The sequence below is a fragment of the Gymnodraco acuticeps genome, unplaced genomic scaffold (genome assembly GCF_902827175.1).
Source record: "Gymnodraco acuticeps unplaced genomic scaffold, fGymAcu1.1, whole genome shotgun sequence".
NCBI lineage: Eukaryota > Metazoa > Chordata > Actinopteri > Perciformes > Bathydraconidae > Gymnodraco > Gymnodraco acuticeps.
In genome coordinates this window covers 2,068,476-2,095,645 of record NW_022991760.1, presented here as the reverse complement: position 1 = coordinate 2,095,645, position 27,170 = coordinate 2,068,476, and the positions used below count along the sequence as shown (strand labels likewise).

At 41.0% G+C, this 27,170-nt stretch overlaps 1 protein-coding gene across 5 annotated transcripts in view; it reads right to left on the bottom strand.

The window, feature by feature from the left end:
• tnc (tenascin C) overlaps positions 1 to 27,170 on the bottom strand; it is a 156,582-nt gene that overhangs the window by 21,774 nt on the left and 107,638 nt on the right. For 3 of the 5 annotated variants that reach the window (XR_004567349.1, XM_034199253.1, XM_034199252.1), the window contains 9 exons: positions 26,146 to 26,409; positions 25,943 to 26,058; positions 25,355 to 25,508; positions 15,997 to 16,266; positions 15,107 to 15,292; positions 11,538 to 11,627; positions 10,705 to 10,968; positions 3,945 to 4,220; positions 818 to 1,087 (listed from right to left, as the gene is read on the bottom strand). Coding sequence is in view for 4 of the 5 variants with exons in the window: in XM_034199253.1 (XP_034055144.1) it covers positions 818 to 1,087; positions 3,945 to 4,220; positions 10,705 to 10,968; positions 11,538 to 11,627; positions 15,107 to 15,292; positions 15,997 to 16,266; positions 25,355 to 25,508; positions 25,943 to 26,058; positions 26,146 to 26,409 (1,890 nt within the window). In the remaining variant the exon portion in view is untranslated. The remainder of the gene's footprint in view (positions 1 to 817; positions 1,088 to 3,944; positions 4,221 to 10,704; positions 10,969 to 11,537; positions 11,628 to 15,106; positions 15,293 to 15,996; positions 16,267 to 25,354; positions 25,509 to 25,942; positions 26,059 to 26,145; positions 26,410 to 27,170) is intronic. The other 2 variants (XM_034199254.1, XM_034199255.1) reach the window with 2 other exon arrangements.

The window sequence follows — 27,170 nt, the reverse complement described above, 5'->3', positions numbered from 1 at the left end:
ACTGTAAACAGAACATACAGTATGCAACACATCACTCAAGACAGGTACATATAGCGTAGGTGTTTTCTGCTTCACAATTAAAAGCAGACAAAGGAAAAACACATTGACATGTTATTGAAAGGCACTTGTTAAAGCGAAAGAGAGCATGTGTAAGAGCCAGCAGTTTAACAGACAGAGGGTCCGGGGAGGCCCGGCTCACAGACACACACACACCCTTCCTGGCTAACAGCGAGCCACAGTATCTCGCGTGACAGACCTGAAGAGATTAACTTGCCCCCATTTCATGGCAACACAAAAGTGAAACATGCGCCACGCAACCCAAGAGTAAAGCCTTCCCCCAGGGAGGACACAAGCACACATTTACAAAGAGCGACCCCGACGCAGTGAATGACAACATTTGGGAGGACGAGCGGACAGAGACGAGACAATGAAAGGAGCAGAGGAAATGTCCTTACTTCTGAAGGCCTGTCTCTAGTGTTTGGGATGCTGCTATCCTGATGATACCATGAATTATATTGTTTAAAGAATGGGTAAGCATCATCATGGGATACCAATTTGCCAGTTTTAACCCAAAAATAACACAAAGCTTCTGACACAATAGTCATAATGAAAACTGATTAATTTCTATAAATATCCCTTTATTGTTTTGTCAAATTGCAGTGTGGACGAATACAGTGCTGTTATGCCTTGTGACGAGGTTAGTATACAAAGAGGCCAGATGATACCCAGATACAACGACATTTAACATTGACCACGCTGACAACACCGGTAGACAGTTTTAGTTCTGATTTCTCCTTTCCATCCTTTCTGCTTGTACCTGTTATCACCCCCTCCATTACAGACTTGGAGGGTCTTCCCAAAAAGAGCCCAAAGATTTGGATTTCGTAATCGGTGTCCTCTGTGAGATCTGTGATGTTTGTGCTCCGCTCATCGCCCCCCAGCACCAGCTCTCTGGGTTGGCCTAGCTCGACCTGGCTCACCATTATGACAAAGGTGTCGAAGGCGTCCTCTTCAGCCACCCAGGCCAGCTTAAAGCTCTCAGGGCCGACATCGGACACGAGGAGAGCCTGCACCTCTGGCTCTGCCTCTGAGTGACAGGGGGAAGTCAGATTCTCCTCTGTGAAACTAAGGAGTGCTTTGACATTTGAGGAACATGGAAGCCAAAGAATGTGTACCAGTCTATGTGTAAATGCCAGCATTGTTATATGGAAGCGCAGCATCAGGCAAGAAATAAAGAGTTTTACTGCGATGTGGTGAAAAACATAGAAGGAAGAAAAGAACTTCAGCCCCCAATGTGAAGGTTGTTAGTTCACTAGTCTATCAGAGCCACTGGGTTAGTAAGATCATTCATATTGTCATGACATTTGAGAAGAACAATGCGTCTGACAGAGAGCTGCCACTTTTTATTCCACAATCAAACTCCACCTTACCCTCCACCAACAAAGCTACCGTGTTAGCTTAGTTGCTAACAGTAGGCTACAATGAGTTCACACAGTTTGTTTAAACGTTGTGTTCATACCATCAAACTCACAGACTCATTGCTAACTTACTGGTAGCTAACTCAACAAATAGCTTAGTTGCTTCCAGAACAATGATTGCATAAAGTGTGTTTAAAAGGGGTATTCGAATCATGAAACTGCTCCTCCCTGGCATTCTGTACATTTAAGAAATTCAAGATGTAAAAAAAAGCTGGTTTCTATAAGAACAACACGTTTACACCGTTTATTTAAAAGTTGTGCTCATGTCCAGGTGTGCCACCAACTACTGTCTTTTTCTTTCTACTGAAACTAAAATGGGGAATATTTGATACAGAAAAGCTATGCTTTAAAGACTGTGTGCAGATTTACTGAGCACATTCAAACTAGTACAACAATTCCTTAGATTTCATTGATTGATTTGACTTCTGCAACACATTCTATGATGGTTCTCTGGATTGCACTTGAAGTAATCCAAGTTAAGGATTCTTTCAAACGTTCTAGAATAAGTAACAGCCTTGGTTTGACCCGATTCACAATTCTGCTGGATTTTAAAGTAAAGATGAACTACAGTAGCCTACAGTTCAAACATGCAGATGTGAGTGCTGTAAAAGCTGGTAGTTAGTAGTTAATCACACACAGCACTAATAATGTGCAGTGCAGGAAGAGAGGCTGGGGGACAGCAGCTGGAGAAAAAGCTCCCTGAAGCTAATTAGCTGGAGAAACTTCCGGTAGCAGCGCAGATGGAGCCATCTGATAGAAGCAGATATAAGTGGGCTCAGGAAAGCCTCAATAAAGCCCAGCCAGTGCTCATTAAAACACTACACCAAGTGCGAGGGTCTCAGGGGTCCATGAACTAGCCTGAAAACCTCTTTTTATCGAGAGGGAAAACGCATGAGGCATTTGTTGTGAGGAGAAGTGGAAATGAGAAGCAGAGCAGACAAATCCCAAGGAGCTGTCACTCTTCATTAGCTTTAGCTGGTCAGTGGAAGAGAGGGAGGGCTGCATCCATCGGCTAACATGTGCTAGCTTGCTACTGATTTCACCCTCCCACCACTTCTACCCCTCTACCCATATCCCTCCACACCCCCAAGACCAGGGGGAACACAATCCCCGCTCACAAAAGGAGCCTGTTGTTGGAGGTCTGCGCCGGCGCCAGTTAACCTGCTGAATAGCAGAAGCCCAGAGCGGCCTCCAGTCTGCCTGATAACTTTACGACAGCAGCTTGTGCTGATATGAATAAACTGAGTCAGGCTTGTTCTGGGTGCTGTCCACATCTCTTTGTGCTTCCATCAATCATTTGTTGTATACAACTCAAAGTGTCCTACTCCTGTTTCAGACCGGGACTTCCCTGCAGCAGACTGAAGATGACCATAACATCATTAGTCAGCACTCATATTCAAGGTGGAATGTTTTATGGATTAAGTAATGCTAATGAGAAATGTTAAGATGGTTTCCCCAGCCATTAGCATGCAGACAATGGGCCATGTTGAGCGCATGCCATATTCTCCACGGCCCCAGAAGCCCTTGGCACCCCAGCAGCGGAGCCCGGAGCCCAGCATGAGAATGAAGAGCGGACTGGGGATGCATACAGAACAGAGGCCTCACACAAAGTGACAAAAGCGCCTCAGGCTTTTTTTGTCCAATGTCAGTCCTCCCATCTTTCTTCCACTTGACCGGTCCTCATCAGTGAAATGTTTAAATAGAGATCCACGTTAACCAACCCCAAACTGGTTATTTCAGACATTCTGGTCCAGTCTGAATCGTTTTATAGGGTTATTTTGTTGTGTTTCTGCTGTATTTGTGATGGTTCTAAGAGGCTCACCATGAGCACATTTTGGTTTCCCTGTTTACAGCACACTCTGTAAATCCTTGGTAATGACAGTGATTGGCGAAAGCAGTGCACCTGTTGTGTTTAACAGCACCCTGACCTTCTGGTGTGTTTCTGCCTGTTCTCTAACACCAGGTGCTGCTTCCTGCTGGACTCCAACCAACATGCAGGCTGAGACACATTCAATGGCCCCTGCAAAAAGCATGTGCATGATGGAAAGCTGATGGGGGTGATCTGGATTGTGCATTACTCTGTTGAATGGAAAAGGAGATTTGTGGAGCTTGTGAAGAATAACACATTTTTACAATCTGTGATCACATGAAAATATGCTGTCTTTGTTCATTATTTTTGCTACTGCTTATTTAGATGGATCACTTGAAATCCATTGAATTTCTGTTGAGTTAAAGTGGCAGATGTGACTTATTAAGAGAAACGTTCGTCAAAGGGCATGGGCATTTTGACAATGCCTAACACCATGAACATCAGAGTAAATATAAAAGTGAAAGTGAGCCACACCACCGCTTAATCAGGTCCATTCGACAACTGCAAGAAACCATTTCTTAGAAAGTTCACACAGGTTAATTGCAGAGAAAAGGAAGCAGAGGAAAGAGTGAGGCCCCAGCTGACAACGGTGATACCTGTGATGGTGTCTGCAAAGACGGGCTCTAACAGGGCTCCCCGGTACACCCCGTACAGATTGGCCCTGTACCAGGTGCTCGAGGAGAGGCCAGAGATGGCGATGCTGCGAGCATCAGCGGACACCGTGTGGTTTTGCCACTCAGAGCCCGTCTCTGCATCTGTAACCTCGATCAGAAAGCCCTCCAACCTTCTGTCCTCAGTGGCCCAGGACAGCAGGAAGCTGTCCCACGACACATCGCTGACGGTGACATTGACAACCACAGGCTTCTCCTCCTCTGGGTGATAACAAACACATCAATGGAGTTACAGGACGATGACAGACAGACAGAATGAAGGCATGAGGTTAGAGCGATACAGGTGTTTCATAGCTCATTGGTATTATCTAGGGCTGTCAAACGATTACAAATTGTAATCAGATTAATCACAGCTTAAAAATTAATTAATCATGATTAATCACCATTCGAACTATGTCCAAAATATGCCATTTATTTATGTATATTGTTGTGGGAATGGAAAGATAAATGAAAGAAGGCGGATATATCCATTTAACATACAGTATCTATGTTTATTATAACATTTTTCTGCGTGTCAAAATGAAAGACAACCCACACACCTATCAATCATTAAACCGTGGGGTCTTAAAACATTACGTGTTGATTTCTATCAACGGGAATACTTCAGGAAAGTCGACAGAGGGGGGGGGGGGCGGTGGCGGCTAGTGGAGTACTTCGTGACCACAGAGTGTGAACGTTGTGATCAGCTGTTTTAGCGCAGTTCTCCAGTGAAGGGGGGGGAGTCTCCCTCCGCAGCCGGTTGGCGTAGTTTTGGCACAATTCCGTTGTACAGACCGACGTTAACAGCAGCCCTGTCTGTGCACACGGAGACCGACTCTGTCGTCCGGTGATCTAACCGCCTTCTGGAAAAGCTTCACAAGTACGTCGGTACGCAAATGCGCTTTGTGACACAAGTGACGGTACGCATTTCAGATTACGCACATAACCTGCGTACCATTTATGTGCACCCCTGTACTACAGCAAAAGTATTCTCCGTCGGGACTTCCTGCAACAACACCACGCCGTTATCAAAGATGTTCTATTGAGAAGACGATCACTACGTGACAAAAGTTTTCAAAACCGTGGCTACTGAAATCAATCTTACTAACTGCTGTCTGTGCAATTTACTCCGCGCGAGTTGGCAGTCTTTATTTTGCTTACTTTAACATAATTTGTCATGGTGGGGCTAAGCCATTTCTTGGTATGGGTGTAGCCTACCCCAGCCATACCCTGGCGCTGCCACTGGTGGCACGTATGGGGCGGGCCATTCTGCACATGCGTTAAATGCGTTAAATATTTTAACGCAATTAATTAAAAAAATTAATTACCGCCGTTAACGCGATAATTTTGACAGCACTAGTAATATCATATATCGCTCTAACCTTACAACATACAACACACACAATTCTTCTTCACAACAACATTATGAAACATATGAAAGTGTGAGCATCTGCTGCAGGATGGACATACTGTATATGCTGCAAAAAAGGGGCAACATTAATGACGGTCTCTCATCTTCAGGCCTTTTATTTAGCTGTCGAGAGAAAAGGAATGGCCATCCCTTTGTCTAGAGTGGAAATATTCCCTTATTTCCACTACAAAAGGACAAGGGAAAAAACAGCCTCACTATCAATGGCTGCCTATAGCCATCTCCTCCATATTACCATATAAGTGGGAAGACTTAAAGACAGAAAGCAGCAGGCAGACATGCTGATGCAGCTTGTGCACATTAATGGCTGTGAATTAGCCATTAACATTTGAAGGTGCAGAGTAGCCCCGCCTCTATGGCAGAAGTACGCCGTCCACTTCAAACCTATGGGGGGGGAGGCATGCAGTGCAGCAGCCTGTTAATGGAGTCCATTGAGAGTGCAAGCATTCAGAGAGTAGATTAGAAAGAGATGGAGATAGATAGTGCAGGTAAACATCAAGGTTCCCATTATCCCCTTTCCACTGGGCGGCCGAGTGGAGCAGACAGCCGTCTGGGGGGATTGCTGGAGTCAGCTGATCATGGCTTATACTGTAAGAGCTCATAGGAACACGGAAATGCATGATGGGGGATTTGAGTCAGCATTGTGGTAAAAGCTGCATACTTTTTTCCTGAAGCTGCAGGAAATTATACTTCATTTTAGATCTCCCAACTTATTATTAAGAGGCAGTATACACGCATTTAATAAGTGCCTTACAACACATAGTTGTAGCCGGCGATAAGTGTATGTATTAGTCAACAACAACACCCATAAGTTAATGCTGCTGTATGAACAGACAATGACTTAATAAAATGTGAGAATGTATAATTTCTCACAAATCATTTATATTTATAACATTTTACAGCGACATTATAGTGTCTTCCTCATAAACCACTAACATGAGTTAGCTTAACCACACCAACATTTTATCTAGCTTTCCCAAGTCCCCAGGATGTGCGCGGGACTATGTAGCAAATGTTCATAGTGGCCAAACTGTGGTACTACAACTTCCGTGTCAGGCCATGACGTCGTTGGGCCCAAACAAACTTTTTCCAATTGAATTACATTGGGAAAGAGACGTCTGTAATTGCACAGGTCCCATTTTTTAGAGCTAAATCAACTACCCAGTATAATCACATGAATAGCCCTTATTTTAATCATTATGTCCTGAAGCTGAAAAATGCGCTAAAAGCCAAACCCAAAATGATTTCCCCTCTCCAACCATTAGCTCAGATACTGTTACTGTTGCTCTGGCAGATTCAGGCCATTTTGGCTTCATAAGCCACTGAGCAACTTTTATAGGAATGGTCGGAGTCCTGCCTTCAGTGCTGTATCCAGTTCTCTCAATACATTCATGATATTTCCAGATTATATTGAGGAAAGTATATTGCCTCATATATTGACATATATATACTAAATTGCTGAGGTTAAATTAGCTCAGGTTTAACAATGTGGGCCCGAGACTTCTGCCCCAGTACAATGGAAGTGAAAATAATTGTATTAATGATGCTCAAAAATAAAATGTAACACAAACCCCTCTGGTTGCTGTCAACAATGTTGCTGCATATTTTCTCTTAACTAGAAAGTAGCTTCACCAAAAAATAGCAAGTTAGCAAGTAAAATGGCTGTTTCTGGTAAGGAACAGGATACTGCAGTTGCAGTTTCAAAAACGTATTTTTTCAGTGAGGTGAGCACTAATAACGTTTGATTCATATCCATTTTACTGAGGTGAAGGAATCTGGAATTTAAATTGTTTTCCCAGTGAGGCAGCTGTATAAGCCCCGTTTCAGTTCTGGTTGTCACGTGCAGATGTAAAAGTGTGTTCTGTCTCAATTCAAAATGTTCTTTTGAGATATCGCCTTTCATTTTGATATCTGCCATTTGATACACACTCATTGATATCATGCCACAGCGTCTATCTTTAATCGTAATAGTGTATCTGTCTTTAATGTGAGAACCTCGTAGATCATGCAGTGCATGCAGGAAGATCATGCTCTATGTTCTCCAGTATCAGCTCTTTTGTTTGATGACACCACAACATAATGCCCGAGCGAGGTGTAATGGTGGATACATTGAACAACCCTGTTGATCAAACATACACCTACAGTAGAATACTTTCTGCACAGCTGATACAACTTGAATACCCCTAGCACACAAACGTGTTTACATATAAGGGTCCTCCTGATACACAAACACTCCCTTCATTGTATCCCGAGCAACTCTTGTTGTCACCTGATCAGTTCAAATCTTCTAATTTCCCCTTTTTTTAATTGTATCACTTCATCCTTTATTTGACATCTTGTTTTTTTTCAAATCACATAATGGCGTGTTATTAATTCTAGGTTGGTCACTTAAACAGCACTTCTGAAATAAGAGAAAACAAAAAACCCTTGTTCCTCGTTCTGCAATTATCAGGCACAAGTAGACCCCCCCCCCCCTTTCAATCCCTCCTTTAAAACAAGTGCGATCAGTGTGTTTGTGCTATGTGTCTGGAGACGATAAAGGCTGCAGATTGGCCCGGCTGAGGATTAGAGGGCTGCTGATTTGAGAGACAATGTTCTAACAGCATGTGGCCTTTTATCTGACAGAGCCACAGTTCATCGTGGTCACATAGCACAAAACCAGGCGGAGCCGGGCTCACGCCAACAATTATCACATGAATGAACATTGTGCCGGCTGCACACATGTCCATACCTCCCCGCCCCACCACACACACACACACACACACACACACACACACACACACACACACACACACACACACACACACACACACACACACACACACACACACACACACACACACACACACCACACACACACACACACACACACACACACACACACACACACACACACACACACACACACACACACACACACACACACACACACACACACACACACACACACACACACACACACACATTGTTTCACTCTGCCACAGTCTTAAGCCACTCTGTCTCTCAATCTTACGTGTCACACATGAGCAAACAGACAAGTGGACATAATGAGAGGACATATGCACGTGCGCACTCAAAGATACGCACGCAAACACACACACACACACACACACACACACACACACACACACACACACACACACACACACACACACACACACACACACACACACACACACACACACACACACACACACACACACAGGAGTCTGTATGCTGTTCTTGGCAGCGTGCAAACCAAAGAAATGCAACAAAGGACAGAAAGTTTTAGTCTGAAACTAACCAACTTTTCCCTCATGCCGTATCGATTTTTGCCCGGAGCCATGCATTTAATGGGCACTCGTTGCATAACTGGAGGATATACTTGTGAAATGTTAGCCTTGAAAGCGGTCTAACTGCAGCGTGAGGAAAACGCCACAATCACATCATTTGTCTTTTCTTATTTTGGTTTAAAAAAACAGGGGGGAAAGAAAAATAAGCCCACATGCTATAAATGAGCCGTAGGGTGGTAGGTGGTAGAGACAGAGTGACTTACAGTCAGGAGCTAACAATGAATTCAATTCATTGCCTCTGTTTAGCTGCAGTACTGAAGGACAAACAAATGAACCTATGGTTATTCTTTAACCCTGCGCTACCAGCTAGCGAGCTCACAGTGGGCTACAGACTCAGATACTCAATATCTCAGCCTACATACTAATATGGAAAAAAGGGCACAACTTAACCACTTTCATCAAGTTAGCTTAGTAAAGTTGTTTTGTCTCAAGTATAACCTGAACAAGTTCAATATTCATACTCCTTCTAGCAACCTGGTTCTTTAGCTACCAGCTATGTGCTATCTGCCTCTCACAGGCAGCTTTATCAGGGCTTTTGGGCTGAAAAAAGACTGAGCAGTGCAAACCAACCCACTCACTCTCAGTGTCTCCTTCTGTAAGAGTCCTCATTGGGACTATTTCTTTATAGAAAATAATCCAGGGTGCTTTTAGAAACTATCCACGTGTCTGCTACTTGAGGTTGTTGTTGTTGTTTGGATGGATCGACTGCTTAAAATGGTTGATTTGCTGAGATGATTCAAATAGGCTGTGTCCGAGATCTGGGTAATGATAGGTTTCATTTACATCGGGAACGTAACCCTAACACTTCTTGAAATGGCTGATTTCAAGAATGGCTACCGCTTTTAAAAGTATTATTTTTTAACAAAGCTCTATAAGCTTGCACTAAGAAATATTCACTTAACCCTCCTATTGTCTTCATGTTCCCCCCCTTACTTTGGTGTTCACGGTCAAATTTGACCGGTCCTGTTTTAACTGCTATTACATTAACACAAAAACCATTAATCATCACCAAATTTCATTTAACACCCTTTCAAACTGTAAATATTGTATCAGACTACTGGTACACATGAAAAACTGCAGTAAATATACAAAGAACAGACACTAAACATGTATTGTGTGTGCCAGGTGTGATCCATGTGGGGGGATGGGCACACAAGAGCGGGAAATGTGTCAAATTGTTCTGTGTGTGTGTGTGTGTGTGCCAGGTGTGATTCACATGGGGGTCAGATTTGACCCGAAGAAGACAACAGGAGGGTTACTCATGAGAATGCTTTAAGAAAGGTTTGTTTGCACAGTAATAAAGTGGATTATTATGCAATGTAAATATAGAAGAGACTATTGTGCATTGTTTAAAAAAAGTTAAGTAAGCTCAAAAAGTTAAAAAAACTAGCCTACTGATTCTTAAATGCCTAAAAATGCACAGATAAGTGAGTTTAACAAGTTTTCAGTTGTCTCTGTTCATGATGCATTTGGATGACTGTGCTCTCATACCAATTCATACACAATACTGTTGCAATGTTGTATAATATTCACCTATGTGAAAAACATACATTGTTATAAATGTCCAAACTTTTCTATAATGTCTCAAAACCTTAATATGTTACTATGTCTCTTAGTTCTTTTAATCGCTGCTCCTCATTTTTAGCAATAGGATGTGTATTTACTTGTCTTTATTTTAATTATATTATTACTAATGTGTGCTTTTCTTCTCTAAATGTAATAAGTTAGGTTATTCTTTATTATTGGATGCCTTTTTTTTACCTGCTATGCAACTTTCTGCTTTAATGCTGTAATGTCCCCGCTGTGGGACTAATACAGTACATTGATTCTGATTCAGATTTCCCTAAAATGCCACGTTAAAGGTAATAATTCAGGTTTAAGTCACACCCCCTTAATGTAAAGACTCATTCATTTAGATGATGGGAGGACTTCCTGCGGTGCTGACCTGTGGCTGCTGAGATGGTGCTGGGTGCACTGGTCCTTCGGCCCCTCTCAGCGATGATGCTGACGGTGTACAGCATGCCGGCTGTCAGGCCCCTCAGGAGGCGGGACTCGGAGCTGCCCGGCAGCACGTCCTCCGCCCTGTGGCCGTCAGCCGACACGTACACCAGTCTGAAGGAGTCCAGCTTAGCCAGGGGGCGTTTCCACTGCAGCATCATGGTGGTCTCCGTCACCTCCGTAACAGCCAGTTCCTTGGGAGCATCCAGTGCTAATGGGGGGGGGGGGGGGGGGAAGTTGTCACCTACAGCAGCTTTCCAACTTTAAAGTACCTGAGGATATTTCATTGCAACTTATTTCCTGCCAAAACTTAACAATCAAACCAAACATGTTTTACAAATGCACTTTTAACAGTGCTAATAAAAAGCACAATTAACAAACTAATGCATTTTGTTTTGCAATTATAAAATAAGTATAACACATCGAAAAGAACCACCCTGTTTTTGTTAGTGAATTATGTCACTTGTAAAACATGTTTTGTTTGTTGGTTAAGATTTTTGTAAAATTGTAAATGTACAAATGTACAATTTGTAAATGTATAGATGAGAGGAAAAACGAGAGACTAGGTAAAGTGGAGTTTCAGACCGGCAGACAGAAAGACAACCATGGCGGAGGGATGGACGGACAGACACACTGTATATATATATATATATATATACACATTTTTTTGCTTTTGCGTATTACTTTCTGAAAAGAAAATGTTTGTTATTGTCTGAATAGCAACATCCTAAAAATAAGTAAAATTAAAAACATTGAGTGCATAAAGTGCTTGTGTGTTACCAGTCACTGCGTTGGTGGTCGTCGGCCGACTCTCCCGCTCATCGGTCACCGCGGTTACGCCCATCCCGTACTCTGTGCCAGGTCTCAGGCCTACATAGCAGGGCAGAAATAAAAAGCAGTGTCATGTTGTGTTTGTACCGCTGCTCTGAGGTGTCAGTGCATGAACGATGGGGAGGCTCTGTAGTCAAGTGGCCAGCTGTTTTGGCTAATGGCTCCAATGCCTATAGCAAACACAAAAACGCTCTCATGTGGCTTGGTTGCACAATAGATTGCAGCCTAATTGCATTTCATGGTAAGCCTGCGCTCACTGTGGAACATCATTGATGGGTCTATAGGGCCCTTGTCGCGGAGCTACTTGCTATGATACAGCAGGCTCTGGAGGCTCTTTGGTGTCCACAATGAAGCCCTCTTTCGGCCTGATCGCCTCTAATTCCTTTATTAACTCCCACAGAGGTCATCACACGCAGAGCCTTGCAGCATGAAATTACACCTAATGCCCAGGAAACTCATTATCAATAAAATCACGAGCGTGAAGGCAATTACAGATAATAACTGTGTGAAAGAAGTGCTGAGGTGTGTGTGGAGCGGAGTGGGACGTCGGCTGAATGCACACACTGCTTTATTTCCATGGGATGGGCCTCCCAAGGACAAAGAATTGAGCTAGACAAAACACTATTAGACTGTTTTTGGAAGCTTTTTTTTTGTTTCTCATGGTGTCTAATCCTGCCATGCTCACAGTGTAGAAACACACTGAAAAAAAACACATCCGCCTCAAAGCATGGCTTTATAATGTCAGCGTGCATATAGATGAAAACACGGCCGCTTTTTTGTTTGAGCAAGATCTCAGAGGGAAACAAGCGGCTGTGTTATTCCATTTAAAGTCTGAATGCCAAACCCCCCTGGGGGGTTTTCTAATAAAGTGAGCCTTTGTAGAAGGGAAAACATTTCAGGACACAAAACAAAGGAAATGAGCCGGCTGAATATAACACTGACCATTTCAATTTTAAGGGAGCACCACTGACAATTGCCCAAAGAATTAGTAGAATAAACACTTCACACTGTATCTTTTTTTTCCCACAGATGGTGTTCAGCCGTGTCATTTGGATGCGAGGTGGTAATGGGCTTAAGTGAACTGAGAGCAGAGGAAGAAGGAAATCTGCTCGCTCTGCTCAGCAGGACGGGGTTGCGTTTCTGATATAGCTGCTATCAGTCGAACTGTCATAAATGTTCATGATAAATGTTCAATGATCAAAGTTACTGCTCATACCACTCTCACTGGGCAAGGTATGCTCCTCTGATGGAATGTGATGAGATAATTACAAATGAATTCTGAATAAAGATTCATCTCTTTAGTCCACATTATAAACAACAGCAAAGACATAACCTGACCACCCAGAAGCTGTTGGATCAGTTGGAGACCTGCTGTGCCTGTATCTACTGTATATATAGTATATATATATATACCGTATATACGTATATATACTCAGTGGCCACTTTGTTAGGTACCCCTGCCACCATCTAATGCAGGCCAACATCATCATGTTCAGCTTTCGTTCACATTGATGGAAATGTGTTTATTACTGAGATGATGGTTAAAGGTGATGCTATACTGGAGTACATTATGTTATATATTGTTTGATATATTGAGTGTAATGTTGTGTGATTAAAAATGTAAATGTTCTGCATTGTTCAGATATATACTACACTTTATAACTTAGAGGAAGTTATTTCAGCTATTTGAAATACAATGTATCAGATCCAATTAATCCAGGATCCTCAAAATATTCAGTCTATTTATCAAAATCGTCCCACCAGGAGTTGAAATAGGGCCTGTCTCTGGTTTAAACGGCCAATTTGAATTCAGAAAATGTGGATAGAAATGGATCCAAAATCCCTAATAACCCTCAGAACTTTTTAAATGTGATCCAAATTGAACGCTATAATGCTTATTGATGCTAATTTACGCTACTCGTGCTAATTATGCTAATGATGCAAATTGCACCAAATAAGGGGACCCATACTATACATTTTTTACACGTCACTTTGGGGTACTCAACATTTCTGGTTTACCAATCTTGGCGTGTAGACTGTTGTACTGAAAGCTGTCTGGGTGTATATGCAGTACATCGCGTGTGCTGGACAACTTTCTACAAATGTACAAAAAGTACTCTGATGTTTTTTATTGTCTTAGTCGTCTGTTTAATTGTTGATTGCCCTTTTTTTATTGTCTTTTCTATAGAGTGGTGCAGTGACGAGTCCTAAAACCCGGAAGTGAGTTAGCATTGTACCACTTCTGGTTTCCTCGTCTCAGAGCCAATGGGATCTCTCCATAGGATTTTGGAAAATATCTGGAAATAAGGTCTGTGTTTGAGACACATTGAAGAGACGTTTTGTTCTACGACATTAAATACATCAGCAGTGACCCCGCTGGTGATTTTTGAAGAGTTTACGTGTCTGTAAAACGATGGTTGTTAACAAGTGGCTGAATAGGACTACAGAAGTTGTCCAGGCCGTTTTACGTCATTACACCGAACACGTAAACACTCCCGCTAAGTTTGTTTGCCCTGTTCTGCTTGAAAGCAAGTACCTGCCTCCTGCAAACTGTTCAAACAAACACTTCAACTTGAAACATTTTTAATCTGTATTTTTGAATATCAATCTTCAGTTGGCGTGACGTTGAAGTCCTGCGACCCTGCTGTACTCGGCTGTAGTTCGTTTATAGCATAACGTTAGCCTTTTGCCACTAGCAAATAGATGTATGATTCAAAATGATTAAAGTAGGATAGACATGTGAATACTATCCGGCTGAACAAAACGTGCATTTATCAAACAGGTTCGTTTTCCACAGACCTTATTTCGAGCTATTTTCCAAAACCCTGTGGAGAAATCCCATTGACTCTAAGACGAGGGAACCGGCACTCCACTGCACCACTCTATTACTATAATGTCCTTGTTGGTTTCTTGTTATTCTTTGTGTTATGCGTTAGGACCCCACCCCCAAGAACGTTTCTCTCAAGGGTTTATCCTAATGAATGAACGTGTGTAATAATATGTGGGGGGCTGAATATAACACCATCAGCTCAAATCTAAAACATACCAGTTAACAGACCAGGACAGTTATAACAGGTGTACCTAATTATATCTATGTAGAGATATATAAACTGTGAAATATATTCTCTATACTATTTATCCATGACAACTTAGCAAGCTTCAAGCACTGATGAAGCCCCTAAAATCATGTTAGAGCTTTGGAAAGACGACTTAAGCTATAGGCCTATTTGTAAATTGTGTCTGCTTTGAAACAACTGAAATGTTGACTTTAATTGAATGTATCAAGTAAACAGATTTCACTTAACTGTATTAGGTTTAGTTCAAAGCAATAATATTACGTTAAAATAAAAAATATTAGGTTGCATTCCAGTAACTTAATACAGTAGTTATGTGAAATTTGTTAACATAATACATTTAATTAAAGTCAAAGGTTCAGTTTTTTCAGTGTGTTTCTGTAGCTTGTAGCTTTAGCCTGTAGCTTGTAGCTTGTAGCTATAGTTTGTAGCTGGGATCAATACCGGTTATCTTGGCTGTGGTGGTGTCCCGGGGTCCGGGGGGGAAGAGCAGCTCTCCGTGCTCCCCCCCTGACAGAGGCCCGTACTTGATGCGGTAGTTTTCCACTGGAGCTTGGCTGTTCTTCCACTCAAGAGTGATGCTCTCGTCCGTCAGCTCCACTGTCTGCAGGTCTTTGGGGGCATCCAGGTCTACCACACACAAATTACATTTAAGTACATGGAAATATCCTCTAACCTAAACTCAACTATTTCTCATCAAGACCCGAAGCTTAAGAAGGTCCTTTGAGAACATTGTGAGATCATTGTGAACACATTTTGTCCTTCAAGGAACACACACCAGCCTGATATTAAACATACAACCCCCCAGCTGACACACAGCTTGCTAAACTTGACTATGATAAGCAGCAGTGATGAGTAATAAAGATTTAATCAAGTGCTGTGCTTAAATACAATTTTGAGGAACTTGTACTTTACTTGAGTACTTCAATTGTTGCTGCTTTGTACTACAAACCCACTAGTATTAAATCATGTACTTTAACTCCACTACATTTATTTAGTACCTTTAGTTATTTTAAAGATTTGGATTAATGATATGAAAACTCTTAAATAAGACTTTAGTTACACCTGGAGTAAATTCACAAGCTCTGCAGCATACAAATACACAAACAATATATAATATTATTTTACTGTTGGTACTTTAAGTATATTTGATGCTGATACTGTTTTACTTTTACTTGACTACAATTTGCAAAGCAGGACTTTTACTGTAGAGTATTCCTACACTCTACTTTTCCTAAGTCCAGGATCTGAGTTAGCTGTGGTTGGAATAAAACAGGCTCAGGTAGATCTATTTTCTTGCCTGACAGCACATCAGATGGTTATTTGAGCGTCACCTGTGAGGAAAGACTGGAACACAGGAATGCTGCTCTGCTCGCCCATGCGAGACGACAGAGACACCTCGTATTGGGTGTCGGGGGAGAGGCCTCCGAGGTGGTACTGGGTGTCACTGGAGGACAGCTCCACCACGCTGCGATCCGCGGAGTTGGAGCTGGGCCCGTAGGAGATGCTGACCCCATGCACCTGAGCCACGGGCTGGGACCATGTGACCAGCGCTGTGGAGTCCGTCACGTCGCGCACATCCACCTGGCTGGGGGCGTCGATCACTGCAAAGGGGAGGAGAACCAGGCTTAGGACACATGTATGATCAGGTATTTAATGAGAGATAGTTCAAAGCAAAACTCTGGTGCGTGCACATTTTTGCAAAAAAACTGGATTTTGTCTTCCATGAGTAACATTGGAAGGTTTTTTATGTCCATTTCCAACAGGAGGACTACAGCATTAAATGTGTTATATCAACAGAACTCACATAACTGTATGAGGTTAGTTGAAAGCAATACTATTACGTTTAAATAAAAAATATTAACTTCAATTTAATATTATTGCTTTCAACTAACCTAGTACAGTTATGTGGCATTTGTTGACATAATACATTTAATTAAAGTCAACTTTTCAGTTTTTGCAATGTAGGCACCTGAGAATTGAGTCTTGCCCTTTAAATGTAGGCAGCAATGTTCAGTATGTCATTACATACTGGACTGTGCCCTGTCAAGGTCAATCTTTTGCTTCAGTTTGTCAGAGACCAGACCTTAGTTTGATTTGCCTGTTTAATTCAATAAACTTAATTGTTATATTACGTTTTCAGATCTGACATAATCAGTATGGGTTGAACTACGTTTAACAATATTAAATGAGCAGTGAAGAACAGTTTAAATATGTATACAGAGCGGGAGGGATTTTAGTCTTTGCAGACCATTTACAGTACATGCACAAAAACCTATAGAGCACACTACAGGAAAGGGCATACGAGGGCTCCTTTAATCATACAAGGGCCCCTTTAATCCTAATCTATCTGGAGGGTGTCTAGTTAATTCTGTTAATCATCTTAATAATAGTTATTTACGACTGTAAACAATGGAAACAATTGCAGGCTTGTGTTTTAATATGACCTATTTCGTGTTAGAATTTGTGTTGGAGCAGTAGTAGACATTTTCCATTATGGTTTTTTTCACTGTTTTAGATGAAACCCTAAAATACCATGGGGGTAGGAAGCACATGGAGGATTGCTGTTCTTTGCAGGAATACAATCATTTCAGCAATGTAGGTGCTGAAAATGTGACAGCCTTCGAACATTTATAAAATATATTCAGCCTATTACAGATCATCTCCCTGCTCCATGAAGGGCGCATTTTTACGAGGCTGAAATTGATTTGTCACATGTAAGCAACTCTAGGAAAGTAAAGCTTCTGCACAGGGCTGATAAAGTGAACAATCTGCATTTGAGCTTAACACAGATTTTTCTTCTAAGGACGCTGGGAGTGTGTCGCTCTGGTGTCATGATACTGTTCTCCCAGGAGGCTGCCTCGCTCTGAGTCTGACTTCCTGCAGCATCCCACACAGGCTGGGTTATGTTGGAGGGGGAGGAGAGAGGGTAAAGCGGAAGGTCTCGCTTCACAAAATTAGCCCCTTTAGCATGCAAATCCCACAGTACGAGCCTATGTAATGGAAAAATTGAGCTGGATATAAGAGAGCCTGAAAGACACGCAGATCTTTGAACCTTGAAATCCAATTCGTGCTGACACGTGTTAGTTACCTTTTCTACAATCCATTAAGAGCTTTTGGTCCAACTTGTACTGAAATAATCCATTAATGTCAATAGAGTGGTGTAGCAATGAGTCGTAAACCAATAAATTAGTTTTACTACTTATGGTTCGCTCGCCTCAACGTCTAGGTTTCTTTAAAACAATTTAATAAGCTCTATGGTTAACAAACGCTTGAAAGATTTTGATGTTAACAACATCATCTATGCATCATAAAAATGGTGGTTGCCAACAAGCAAGTAAATATGACGACCAAACGTCATCATCACGCAAAAAAATCATGTGGCCCTAATCCTCTTCCGTAGTATAGCACACATTTATGATGCTTACACACTTTGTTCAGCAGGATAATTTCCACATATTAACACTGCTTATACGATTTGAAGCGTGAATGTAACCTCCAGAAGTAGAAAGCTAACATTAGGCTATCAACAAACTACATTGCGGTAGCTTAATTACACGTCACACCCGCTAAGCTAAAGGTGGCTAATGTTCGAAGTGATGACGTTTAGTAGTCTCATTTAATCACTTGTTGGCAACCACCGTTTTAAAGAAACAAGCTAAAAGCTACCAGTGGAGCATTTACTGATGCATTTTATCTCGTAGAAAAACACTTGAAAATCTCCTGAGCTTGTGTTATCCACAGACCTTATAGCGAGTTTCTAACAAAAACACACAGAAAAAAACCCATTGGCTTCAAGCCAAGCAAACTACAAGTGCTGTAATCATTTCCAGTTTACCAGATTTTCATCTTATAAATGCATTCTTCTTGTTATAACTACACCATTTCACAGACATAAAGACATTCTCCTTATTTCACATTATAAACCGACTTTAAGAAACGTCCGTATTGTCTATCAAAATGACATTCCTAACAAGGAAGTCATCCCCCAGGTAATTTAATATTAATCCATGTAAATGTAACAAACCTAACCTCAATGTGCTCTCGCTGGAATGTAGCAGGCCTGCTCTCCCTGCGAGGGCAGAAGCAAATGATAGGCCTCTAATGGCCTTTCCATGCATACTTATGTTTATCCTGGCAGTGTGCACCATTTTCACACCATAAATAAGCAAAGAAGGGCCTGACCCACCGCTATAGAAGCACTGCCATTTAATACACTTTGTGCTGAATGGGGCAAACATTGCTGTGCCTGTTGAATCGGCTTTGTTGAAACAGAAGTCTCCCAGGGGTAAGAGCCACAGAGTCATGGTTTCAAAGAAAATACACATCTAACCACGAGCAGTGGTTTAAGTCAACACCTAAAGGCACCTGGAAATAGCCTGGAGGTTGTTTTGACAGGTAAAGTCACACATTCAAGCATTTTCTCTCTATATAAAGATCCCAGGACATGACTTCTTAGTATGGTACAATCCATTGGGTTTAGAGCCTGATGAAGCTATATATATATATCATAAGTTGCCAACAGGCCTGCAAATCCATACCTTTTACAACCCCTCTGAATCACAACAATGCAATGAAATCTAATGAAGAAATCACTCAGGGTTGACATGCCGGGCTGTTTCCAATACTCTGTTGGGGGCCCCGCAAGATGATAACCTACATATAGAAATCAATGAACCTTTGCAAAGTCTGAAGGTGAAAACCTGTATTTGCATTCCACTTTGACAGCTCGGGTTGACAACTTATATCACTTATCACACCGCCTCGATCTGCAGCACTGGGTCAGAGTTTAGGCTTATTATCCTGCAGATGTAATTGTTACAAGGGTATGGGTCTTATTATCTCAGATCTCTTTTCCTCTTTCTTACCACTACAAACAATTTCATATTACACAACTGTACTCTCTATATTATATATTGTATATATTGCCCTCTAAACATTAGCCGCCTTTAGCTTAGCATGGTGATCAATGGGAACGTTATGTAGTACGTTATTAGAATTACTTATTTTTACTTCTCTAAATGATGTTAATATGGGAGATTATCACACTGAACAAAACGTAGCACATTTCATAAATGTGTGTTTGCCACAAAGCCTATGTTCTGCAAATATACTGAAATCGGTACCACTTTACAATAAGACTACCCTTATAAAGGATTCATAAAGGGTTTATAATTAGGATATTAATTAGGTTGTAAACACTTTATTAATCATTAAGAACCATTTATAAACCAGTTCTAACAGTTTTCATACATCAACATAGGCTCACTATTTGGCAAGATGACTAAGCCTTATAGTGGCTACCTAGCTTACTTAGTCTTCTTCATCAGCCAACATCCTTGGTATCTGTTGTTCACTGCGTTGATTCCCCCCATCCATTTTGATATTTCTTGGCAACTCTAACATAACATTTATGACTGCCAAAAGGGAGCCTTGTAAAGTGCAAAACACATTCCCATTTATTCATGAGTTACTACCATTTATAATTTGTCTAAGCCTTAACGTTTTGCATAAATTAGGGCGTGGTTACATTGAGTGACAGGTATGTCCAGTGACTGCTGCTGTTAGCTTCCTGTCTCTCTGCTAGCAGCTCCGTGATGCTACAGGGACTCAGCCTGCTCACCTCATCCGGGGAACATAACTTGAACTTGGCCGTGTTTGTTGTGCTGGTACCTTGTGGACTATTCTTCATGCTTAAATCGGACTATTGTGACTCGCTCTGCGGTTAAAACAGACGGTGCATGAATGCGGTTTTGCAGTAAGTGAAATGTACTTTATTTATATGTTGCTTATGTTTTTAGTCAATTAACGTTAATGAATGTTAAGGCTTGGGTTAGCATGTAAGCAAGTGGTAGCTACATCTGTGCTAACGATGCTAATCGTAGCCTCCATGTTAAAACGTAATAGAGAAGTGTTAAGCATTAAGTCAGGGCTGCCAACATTTGAGTTCAGCTTGGAGTGAGATTTTTTTTTGGTGAACCGAAAAAAGAAACGTTCATGTGTACAGTGTTACAAATGTATTGAACATGTACAAACTAGGGTTTCGCATTAATGTACCGGGAGCTACAGTGGAATACGCACATACACAGTGTACCCGCGACTCTTACAATGAAGGCTCGATAATCAGCTCACAGCATATAAAATGGCATATAGGCAGTGGCGGAGCTGGGGGGTGGCTGAATCCTGGCCACCCTATTGGCCACCCCAAACACCCTCACCACGGGGGCCCAAACTATTTTAGAACATTAAGAAAAAACTGTTTAAGTAACCTTTCATCAATCCTCAATAATTAACATTAATAGGACGTTATATCGATAATGTACTGACTAAACTTACAATTCATTTAACTTATTTTCTTCCAAAAGTTATTTACATGTAATGGTTTGGTCCTGCCTCCAAACACGGTGCAGCACAGCCGGCACTTTCTAGCAGAGAGTGAGAGCATGTGAGGAGCAGGGATGCTAGTACTTACATGTGTAGTAGTATACTATGTCTCAACGACTCACAAAGTCAGGCTTTCAAAAGAGAAAAGAAAGGAGAGAAAGACAAGAGAGAGGGACTAAAGGGCGACAGTATGTCACCCAAAAGGTGGGTGTGGTCCATGAGTGGTGGAAATGTGTCTGTTAGCTAAGCGTAGTCCATTGTAAATAATAATTGTTATGTTTTTTTGTTACTAAGCTGACATTAAGTACTGTTAATATCTATACAGGTTTTTCATTTCACTGCTCTTTTAGCTGACATTTAATAAATGCAGGTACATTTTTAGCAGCTATTCATACTAAACCAGTTGTCCCTCCCCCTGGTGCCAGGACCAACAGATCCATCTCTAGGCTCAGCAGCCCTGTCCCCCCATAATGCTGAACCTGAACCAGCTTTTCTCCCAACTGAAGGAGGTGAGCAGCATTGTGTTGAATGCCACTTAACATATCTGAAGGGAGACTGGAATACAAAATATATATATATCAAAACAAAAATAACAAATAAAATAAAAACATTTACTGACTTTTTTAGGATAGCTTAAAGTAATGTTGTAAAATTACAACCGGGGGCCTTACGGGCTATTGTTTATTGTTATTTACTTTAAGATGTTTATTCTTAACCAATCATTTAATTAAACAACTCTTATTTAAATGATGTGTGTGTGTCTCTGTATTTCTGATGATACACTGAGAGAATGAGCTCATAGGGCTGCTGATCACCATAAGCTAAACAGTCTGTATATTGCATTACATTTGTATAATGTAAGCTTTGTTGATACTTTCCCTGCGGGAATACAAAAAAAATAGTTATATATACTGAATATTATTTGATCTATTCCACCACTTAATCCCAAATAATGTAGAGGTGTTGTAGGTGCCTTAAATAACCCCTTATTTTCTAGTGAGATGTATTTTTATGTTCATATAATAGTGATTTCAATGCCACCCCAAAATGATCACTGGTTCCATCCTGGCCACCCCACTGAAAATGTCCTGGCTCCACCACTGCATATAGGTGTAAGCAGAGGTAAAGTGCTATTTTATAAGTGGGGGGGGGGGTCTTTACCTCCTCTAGGGGGGTCCGGGGGCATGCTCCCCCGGGAAGATTTTTTTTTTTTTTTTTAAGTATTGAAGTTAAATGCATCAACCTGGTGCACTTTGAGAGCAAAATTAATTTATGGTAAACATATTTTCTTTATGTTTATGGATATTTTACAAATTACTCACCTTTTAAACTGTATTCTTGTTTTACTGTCATATAGTATTTCATAACTGTTTTTCATTTATTCTCATAAATGGTGACCAAACCGTTTGAGACCCACTGAGATAACTAGACTAAAGTGAACTATCTAAACAGAGAGTCCCTTACCTCACTGAGCTGTAGTTCTCTCTCAGTCTGACAGGACAGAGCTCTCCCTCTCCTTGTTTTAGAAACAGCTTTTAATATCCGTTAAGCTAACCAGCTCTACCATATTTGGTAGAAATATACTGTATAATAGTAAAGTTATTTAAGATGATGCCATATGTATTGAAGATTTTACATCATAAATATTCCCCAAAATTATTCAAAAGCATATTCTTCAAAACTCTCTGCTGTAGTATGACACACAGGAGACTATTGATGTGTGTAGTGAGTTTGGTAGTAATAAGCTGTATAATAGTGATTGAATATTATTGTATTCTCTTTTTTCAGAGTTGCACTTTGCAGACGGTCCCTGAGCACTCGTTTCTTCTCCGGCTGCGGATAGAGACCAATGTAATGTGCCCAGCTCGGAGGACGGCGCGTATTGGCTTTTTTTTTGATCAAAATGTGATTGTAGTTCGTTGTCAACCTTACCACGGTACTTAGGAGACGTACTTTGTGTCTGAATAACGTTTTGTTCATGAGTTATTGATCCGGGAAATCAGAAACTCCCAATATCGTTCCAACTTTACTGAACTAAGCCAGAAGACCGTCTCATTTCGTAGACCGCTCGGTTTGCTGTTCCTTCACTTTATTTTTAAATACATTTATTTTGGACGAAAACTTAGCGTGAGGAAAGGCAAGTGTGGCGTGAGTGCGTGAGATATGGGTTCATTGCGTGACTCTCACGCTCAATGCGTGAGTGTTGGCAGCCCTGATTAAGTGAGATAATACTGTAGAATAAACGGCTTCTGTTTGAGGTTGGTAAAATAAGTTAGAGATATTTTATTAGGTAGGTAACTTTATGCATCGCTAAGGTTAATTTAAATTCACTATGCTCGATTATGTAGACAAGCTAACGTCAAAGTAGTGTTGAAGAGCGGCGTAGTGTATGTGAAATTAACATCACAATAAGATGTGTGTATATTACAAATAATAATGTCATATTTCAAGATGATTACTTAGATATTACAATATGGTTGGTTGAGCTGGAGTTCATTATTGAGGTTACACGTCAACTTCACAGTCATATCTGAAGAACGAACCCACACCTTGTTCTTTGTATTAATTGTATTACCAAATTGGTATCAAATAAATAGTAAGCATTGGTAACACCAATGCTGATAAAGTAAACTATTTGATTTGAGTATTTGTGTCTGGGAGAAGGTACTGTACCCAATTCATATGTTCGGCAGTTATAGACTGGGCTTTCTTGTGCAAGAAAATAATTAAATTTTTTTAAATCAATTTGGACCATTACTGTATAATTATCCTTAAATTATGTTATACAATGCACCTAATAAACAAGTATAGCATTTTGAAACATGATTTGCAACAATTGTTACTGTAATTTGTGATGATGTTGTGATGATGTTGTGATTTATTTGTTGTTAGTATGCATGTGGACACTTTGGACATACCTGGAGAAGGAAGAAATGGGTCTTCGGAATGATGGGAGTTAAAGACAAAAGGCGGAGACGAGTGTTGAAACTAGTGGAGAAACTATCAAGATGCCACCTTGTCCCTCTGATTAGACGGCATGTTAAGTCAGGAAGTAGCATTATTAGTAATGAGTGGAGGGCATACAGGAGAGTGCTGAGTAACATGGGGTACAACCACTGCACCACAAACCACAGCAGGTGGTGTGTGAAGCCCCAGACTGGCAGTCATACCCAACATATAGAAAGAGCTTTGTCGACCGTCAAAGGACATGTCCGTAGACTGAGAGGTTAACCGTACAGAGAGTTTGTTGGTGGAACACCTCAAGGTTCTTGAATGGTCATCTTGGCTCTGCTCACCCTGATGGACTGCTTGGACGCTTGTTCAAGGATATACACAAAGCCTTTTAGTCTGAATACCATTAGGTCTTACCAAGTCTTTCATTTATGTCTGAGAAAAGCTTTTATGTTTAAATATGTGTATCAGTCATACTAAACAGTCATTATTTTGAGTCCTGATTTTCTTCATGTGTGAATAAAATGTTTTGCTTGGTTCTGTTGCATCTTACTTTGCATTTCTGTAATGTAAAATGTGTATTAGGTAAGCGTGAATGTTATAACTCATTCATAAATGTGTATTAAACTTAAAAACAACGCACCCTTTCAGTAGTTTTAAATGTTAGTGACTCATCAATAGATGGTGATTTGTTTAATACTTTACAATAAGACTCCCTTTTACCGGTCACAGTTGCCCTGTTTATCTCATGTCTTATAAAAGCTTATTAATGATTTATAAAGTGTTCACAACCTAATTAATAAATGAATTACAAACTATTCGTAAACCCTTTATAAGGGTAGTCTTATTGTAAAGTGCAAACCTGAAATCCAATGAAAAAATCCCATTGCTTTTGGTCGAAGAAACCCTTGCGATGCTAACTTCCAGGTTGGTCTACAAAACTTCATAATTACTGCAATACGCTATAAAACCAGCTCTTAATAGTGAGTGAAATTACATTTCCCCAGATAATGTATCCAGATACAGAAAACACAACGATATGTGGTGATAAAAACTGGTGGATGGAATAACACTTACAGTGGAGAGGTAATAATGACTTTCAGCCGTACAAATATATGGTGCAAGAATGTGATGCCAATCTAAGTTTCGCGATTGAAAGCCTGATGGTAAAGAGATTCAGAAGATCATTTCTAAAACGATGGACCATATTGATGTTCTGTAATGCAATGTTTGTAACACATGTTTTGGCTTCATTGCCAACTGAGTACACGTACATCCTGCTGAAGTTAAGCATTCCCCTAGGTCAAAAAGCAGAATAATAATAAGCCAGTTGGCAGTGTGAATGTGCACACTCACTTGTGACCACGTTCTGGGAGGCAGGCGGTCCACGCTTGTTGTTCTTTACCACCTCCAGCTTGACCTCGTACTCCTGGCCGGGGCCCAGGCCCGACTGCTCAAAGGTGGTCTCAGGACGGCCGAGGGAGTTAAGAATCTCACCATCTTCCTCTTTCTGCCAGCACCCAAAAACACCAGTCATCAACCACTACAAAGATTAGTCCTGGCATTATGTGGTAAGTGGGAGGAACGACATACATAAAGGCGCTCTGTTTCCTGTTAAGATTTGACTCAGTTTAATAAAATGTGGCTTTGAGTAAATCCCAGTAGCCCTGCATGGAAAAGTTTCTATGAGCACTTAACAAAGAAAATAAAGCATGAAGCAAAGTATCAATAGCTCTGTGCTGAGTGGTCATGCTAACTGCTAAACCATTTTCCACAGGATACCCACTATGACCCTCATCTATTAGACCAATACTGAATTTAAAGTAGGGGCTCTGCACTGGGGCGTAAAATGTCTCTACCAGAGGAAAATGTTCCATACTTGTAGAGGCCTTGGTAGGCTCTAGGGACTGGAATACAGAAGCTCTGTTGGGAAGCAGGACTCACCATGTTTCTGAAGATGATGTTCCAGCCATCGAAGGGAATGTCCAACGGATCCCACTCCACTTCCACTGACGTCTCCCTCACTGACTTGAACTTCAGTCCCTCAGGCTCAGGCAGATCTGAGAGGCATGACACAAAACTCTCACTACATTTCATCTAGATCTACACGGGATTTTGTAAAAAAGCCGCAGAGGAGATTGACGTACGTGTAGCCACCCGAGCGCTGACTGGAAGACTCTTCTTGTTGTTGAGCACAGCATAGACACTGATCAGGTACTCTACACCAGGCTCAAGCTCCTTAATGGTGGTCATTATCTGGTCCCCAGGCACCCGCATGTCCAGCTCCAGACCTCCAACGGCCGTTGGTACATATGTGATCAGATACTCTGTGACACGCATCTCATTCTTCCAGGACAGGTCCACCGTCTCTGGGCTGACCTCCTCCACTGTCAGCTCCTTTGGTGGGGAGACTATAGAGAGACACAGAAAATCAGTCATCTGTGCTGAGGTTTTAAATGTTAGCATCGAAGTAGAGTTTTCTACGAGGACTGGATGGTGTCCAATGGGAATATTCATTGACTTGCATTTGTCATTGACATTTTGACATCATATTATAAGAAAACATCACGTTGATGCTAATAGAATTTGGTTTAAAGTTACTTTAACACAAATATATATTCTGAAGATGTACTACAGGATTTAGAGCCATGTTTTTTAATTTGGAAGTTTTTCTGGTTATTTTACAGCAATTAGCTAAGCAAATAAAACCAAATCATCAATACATACCAAGTCAACTTTGTGAATTTGCAATGATGAAAAAGCTAACTGCAGGCTAAGAGTGACGTAATCAGGACACAACAAAAGCAATCAGATTACTGTCTCATAAAAAAAAAGATTACAATGTTACTAAAAACTTACAGGATCAGATTGTATTTCTTCTCTGTAAACTGTACTTTTTCTGTAGGCTAATACTTTAAGTGTGAATCTATACGCCTACGGCCTGAGTTAACAGGTAACTAGTAATTGTAACGGATTGCATTTAGTAACACTTCCAAATCTGGTTTAAAGACAATAAAACTAGCTTAGTACCCGCTGATGTACGATTTCTTGCGCCAATTCTCCTTGAAAGATCAATGGTGAAACTTCATCACTTTTGTAACTCATCCCCAAAATGTCAGTTCTTTGTCTATTTGAAAGGAGCAGCGAGAATGTTGTTGCTCTTCTCAATATT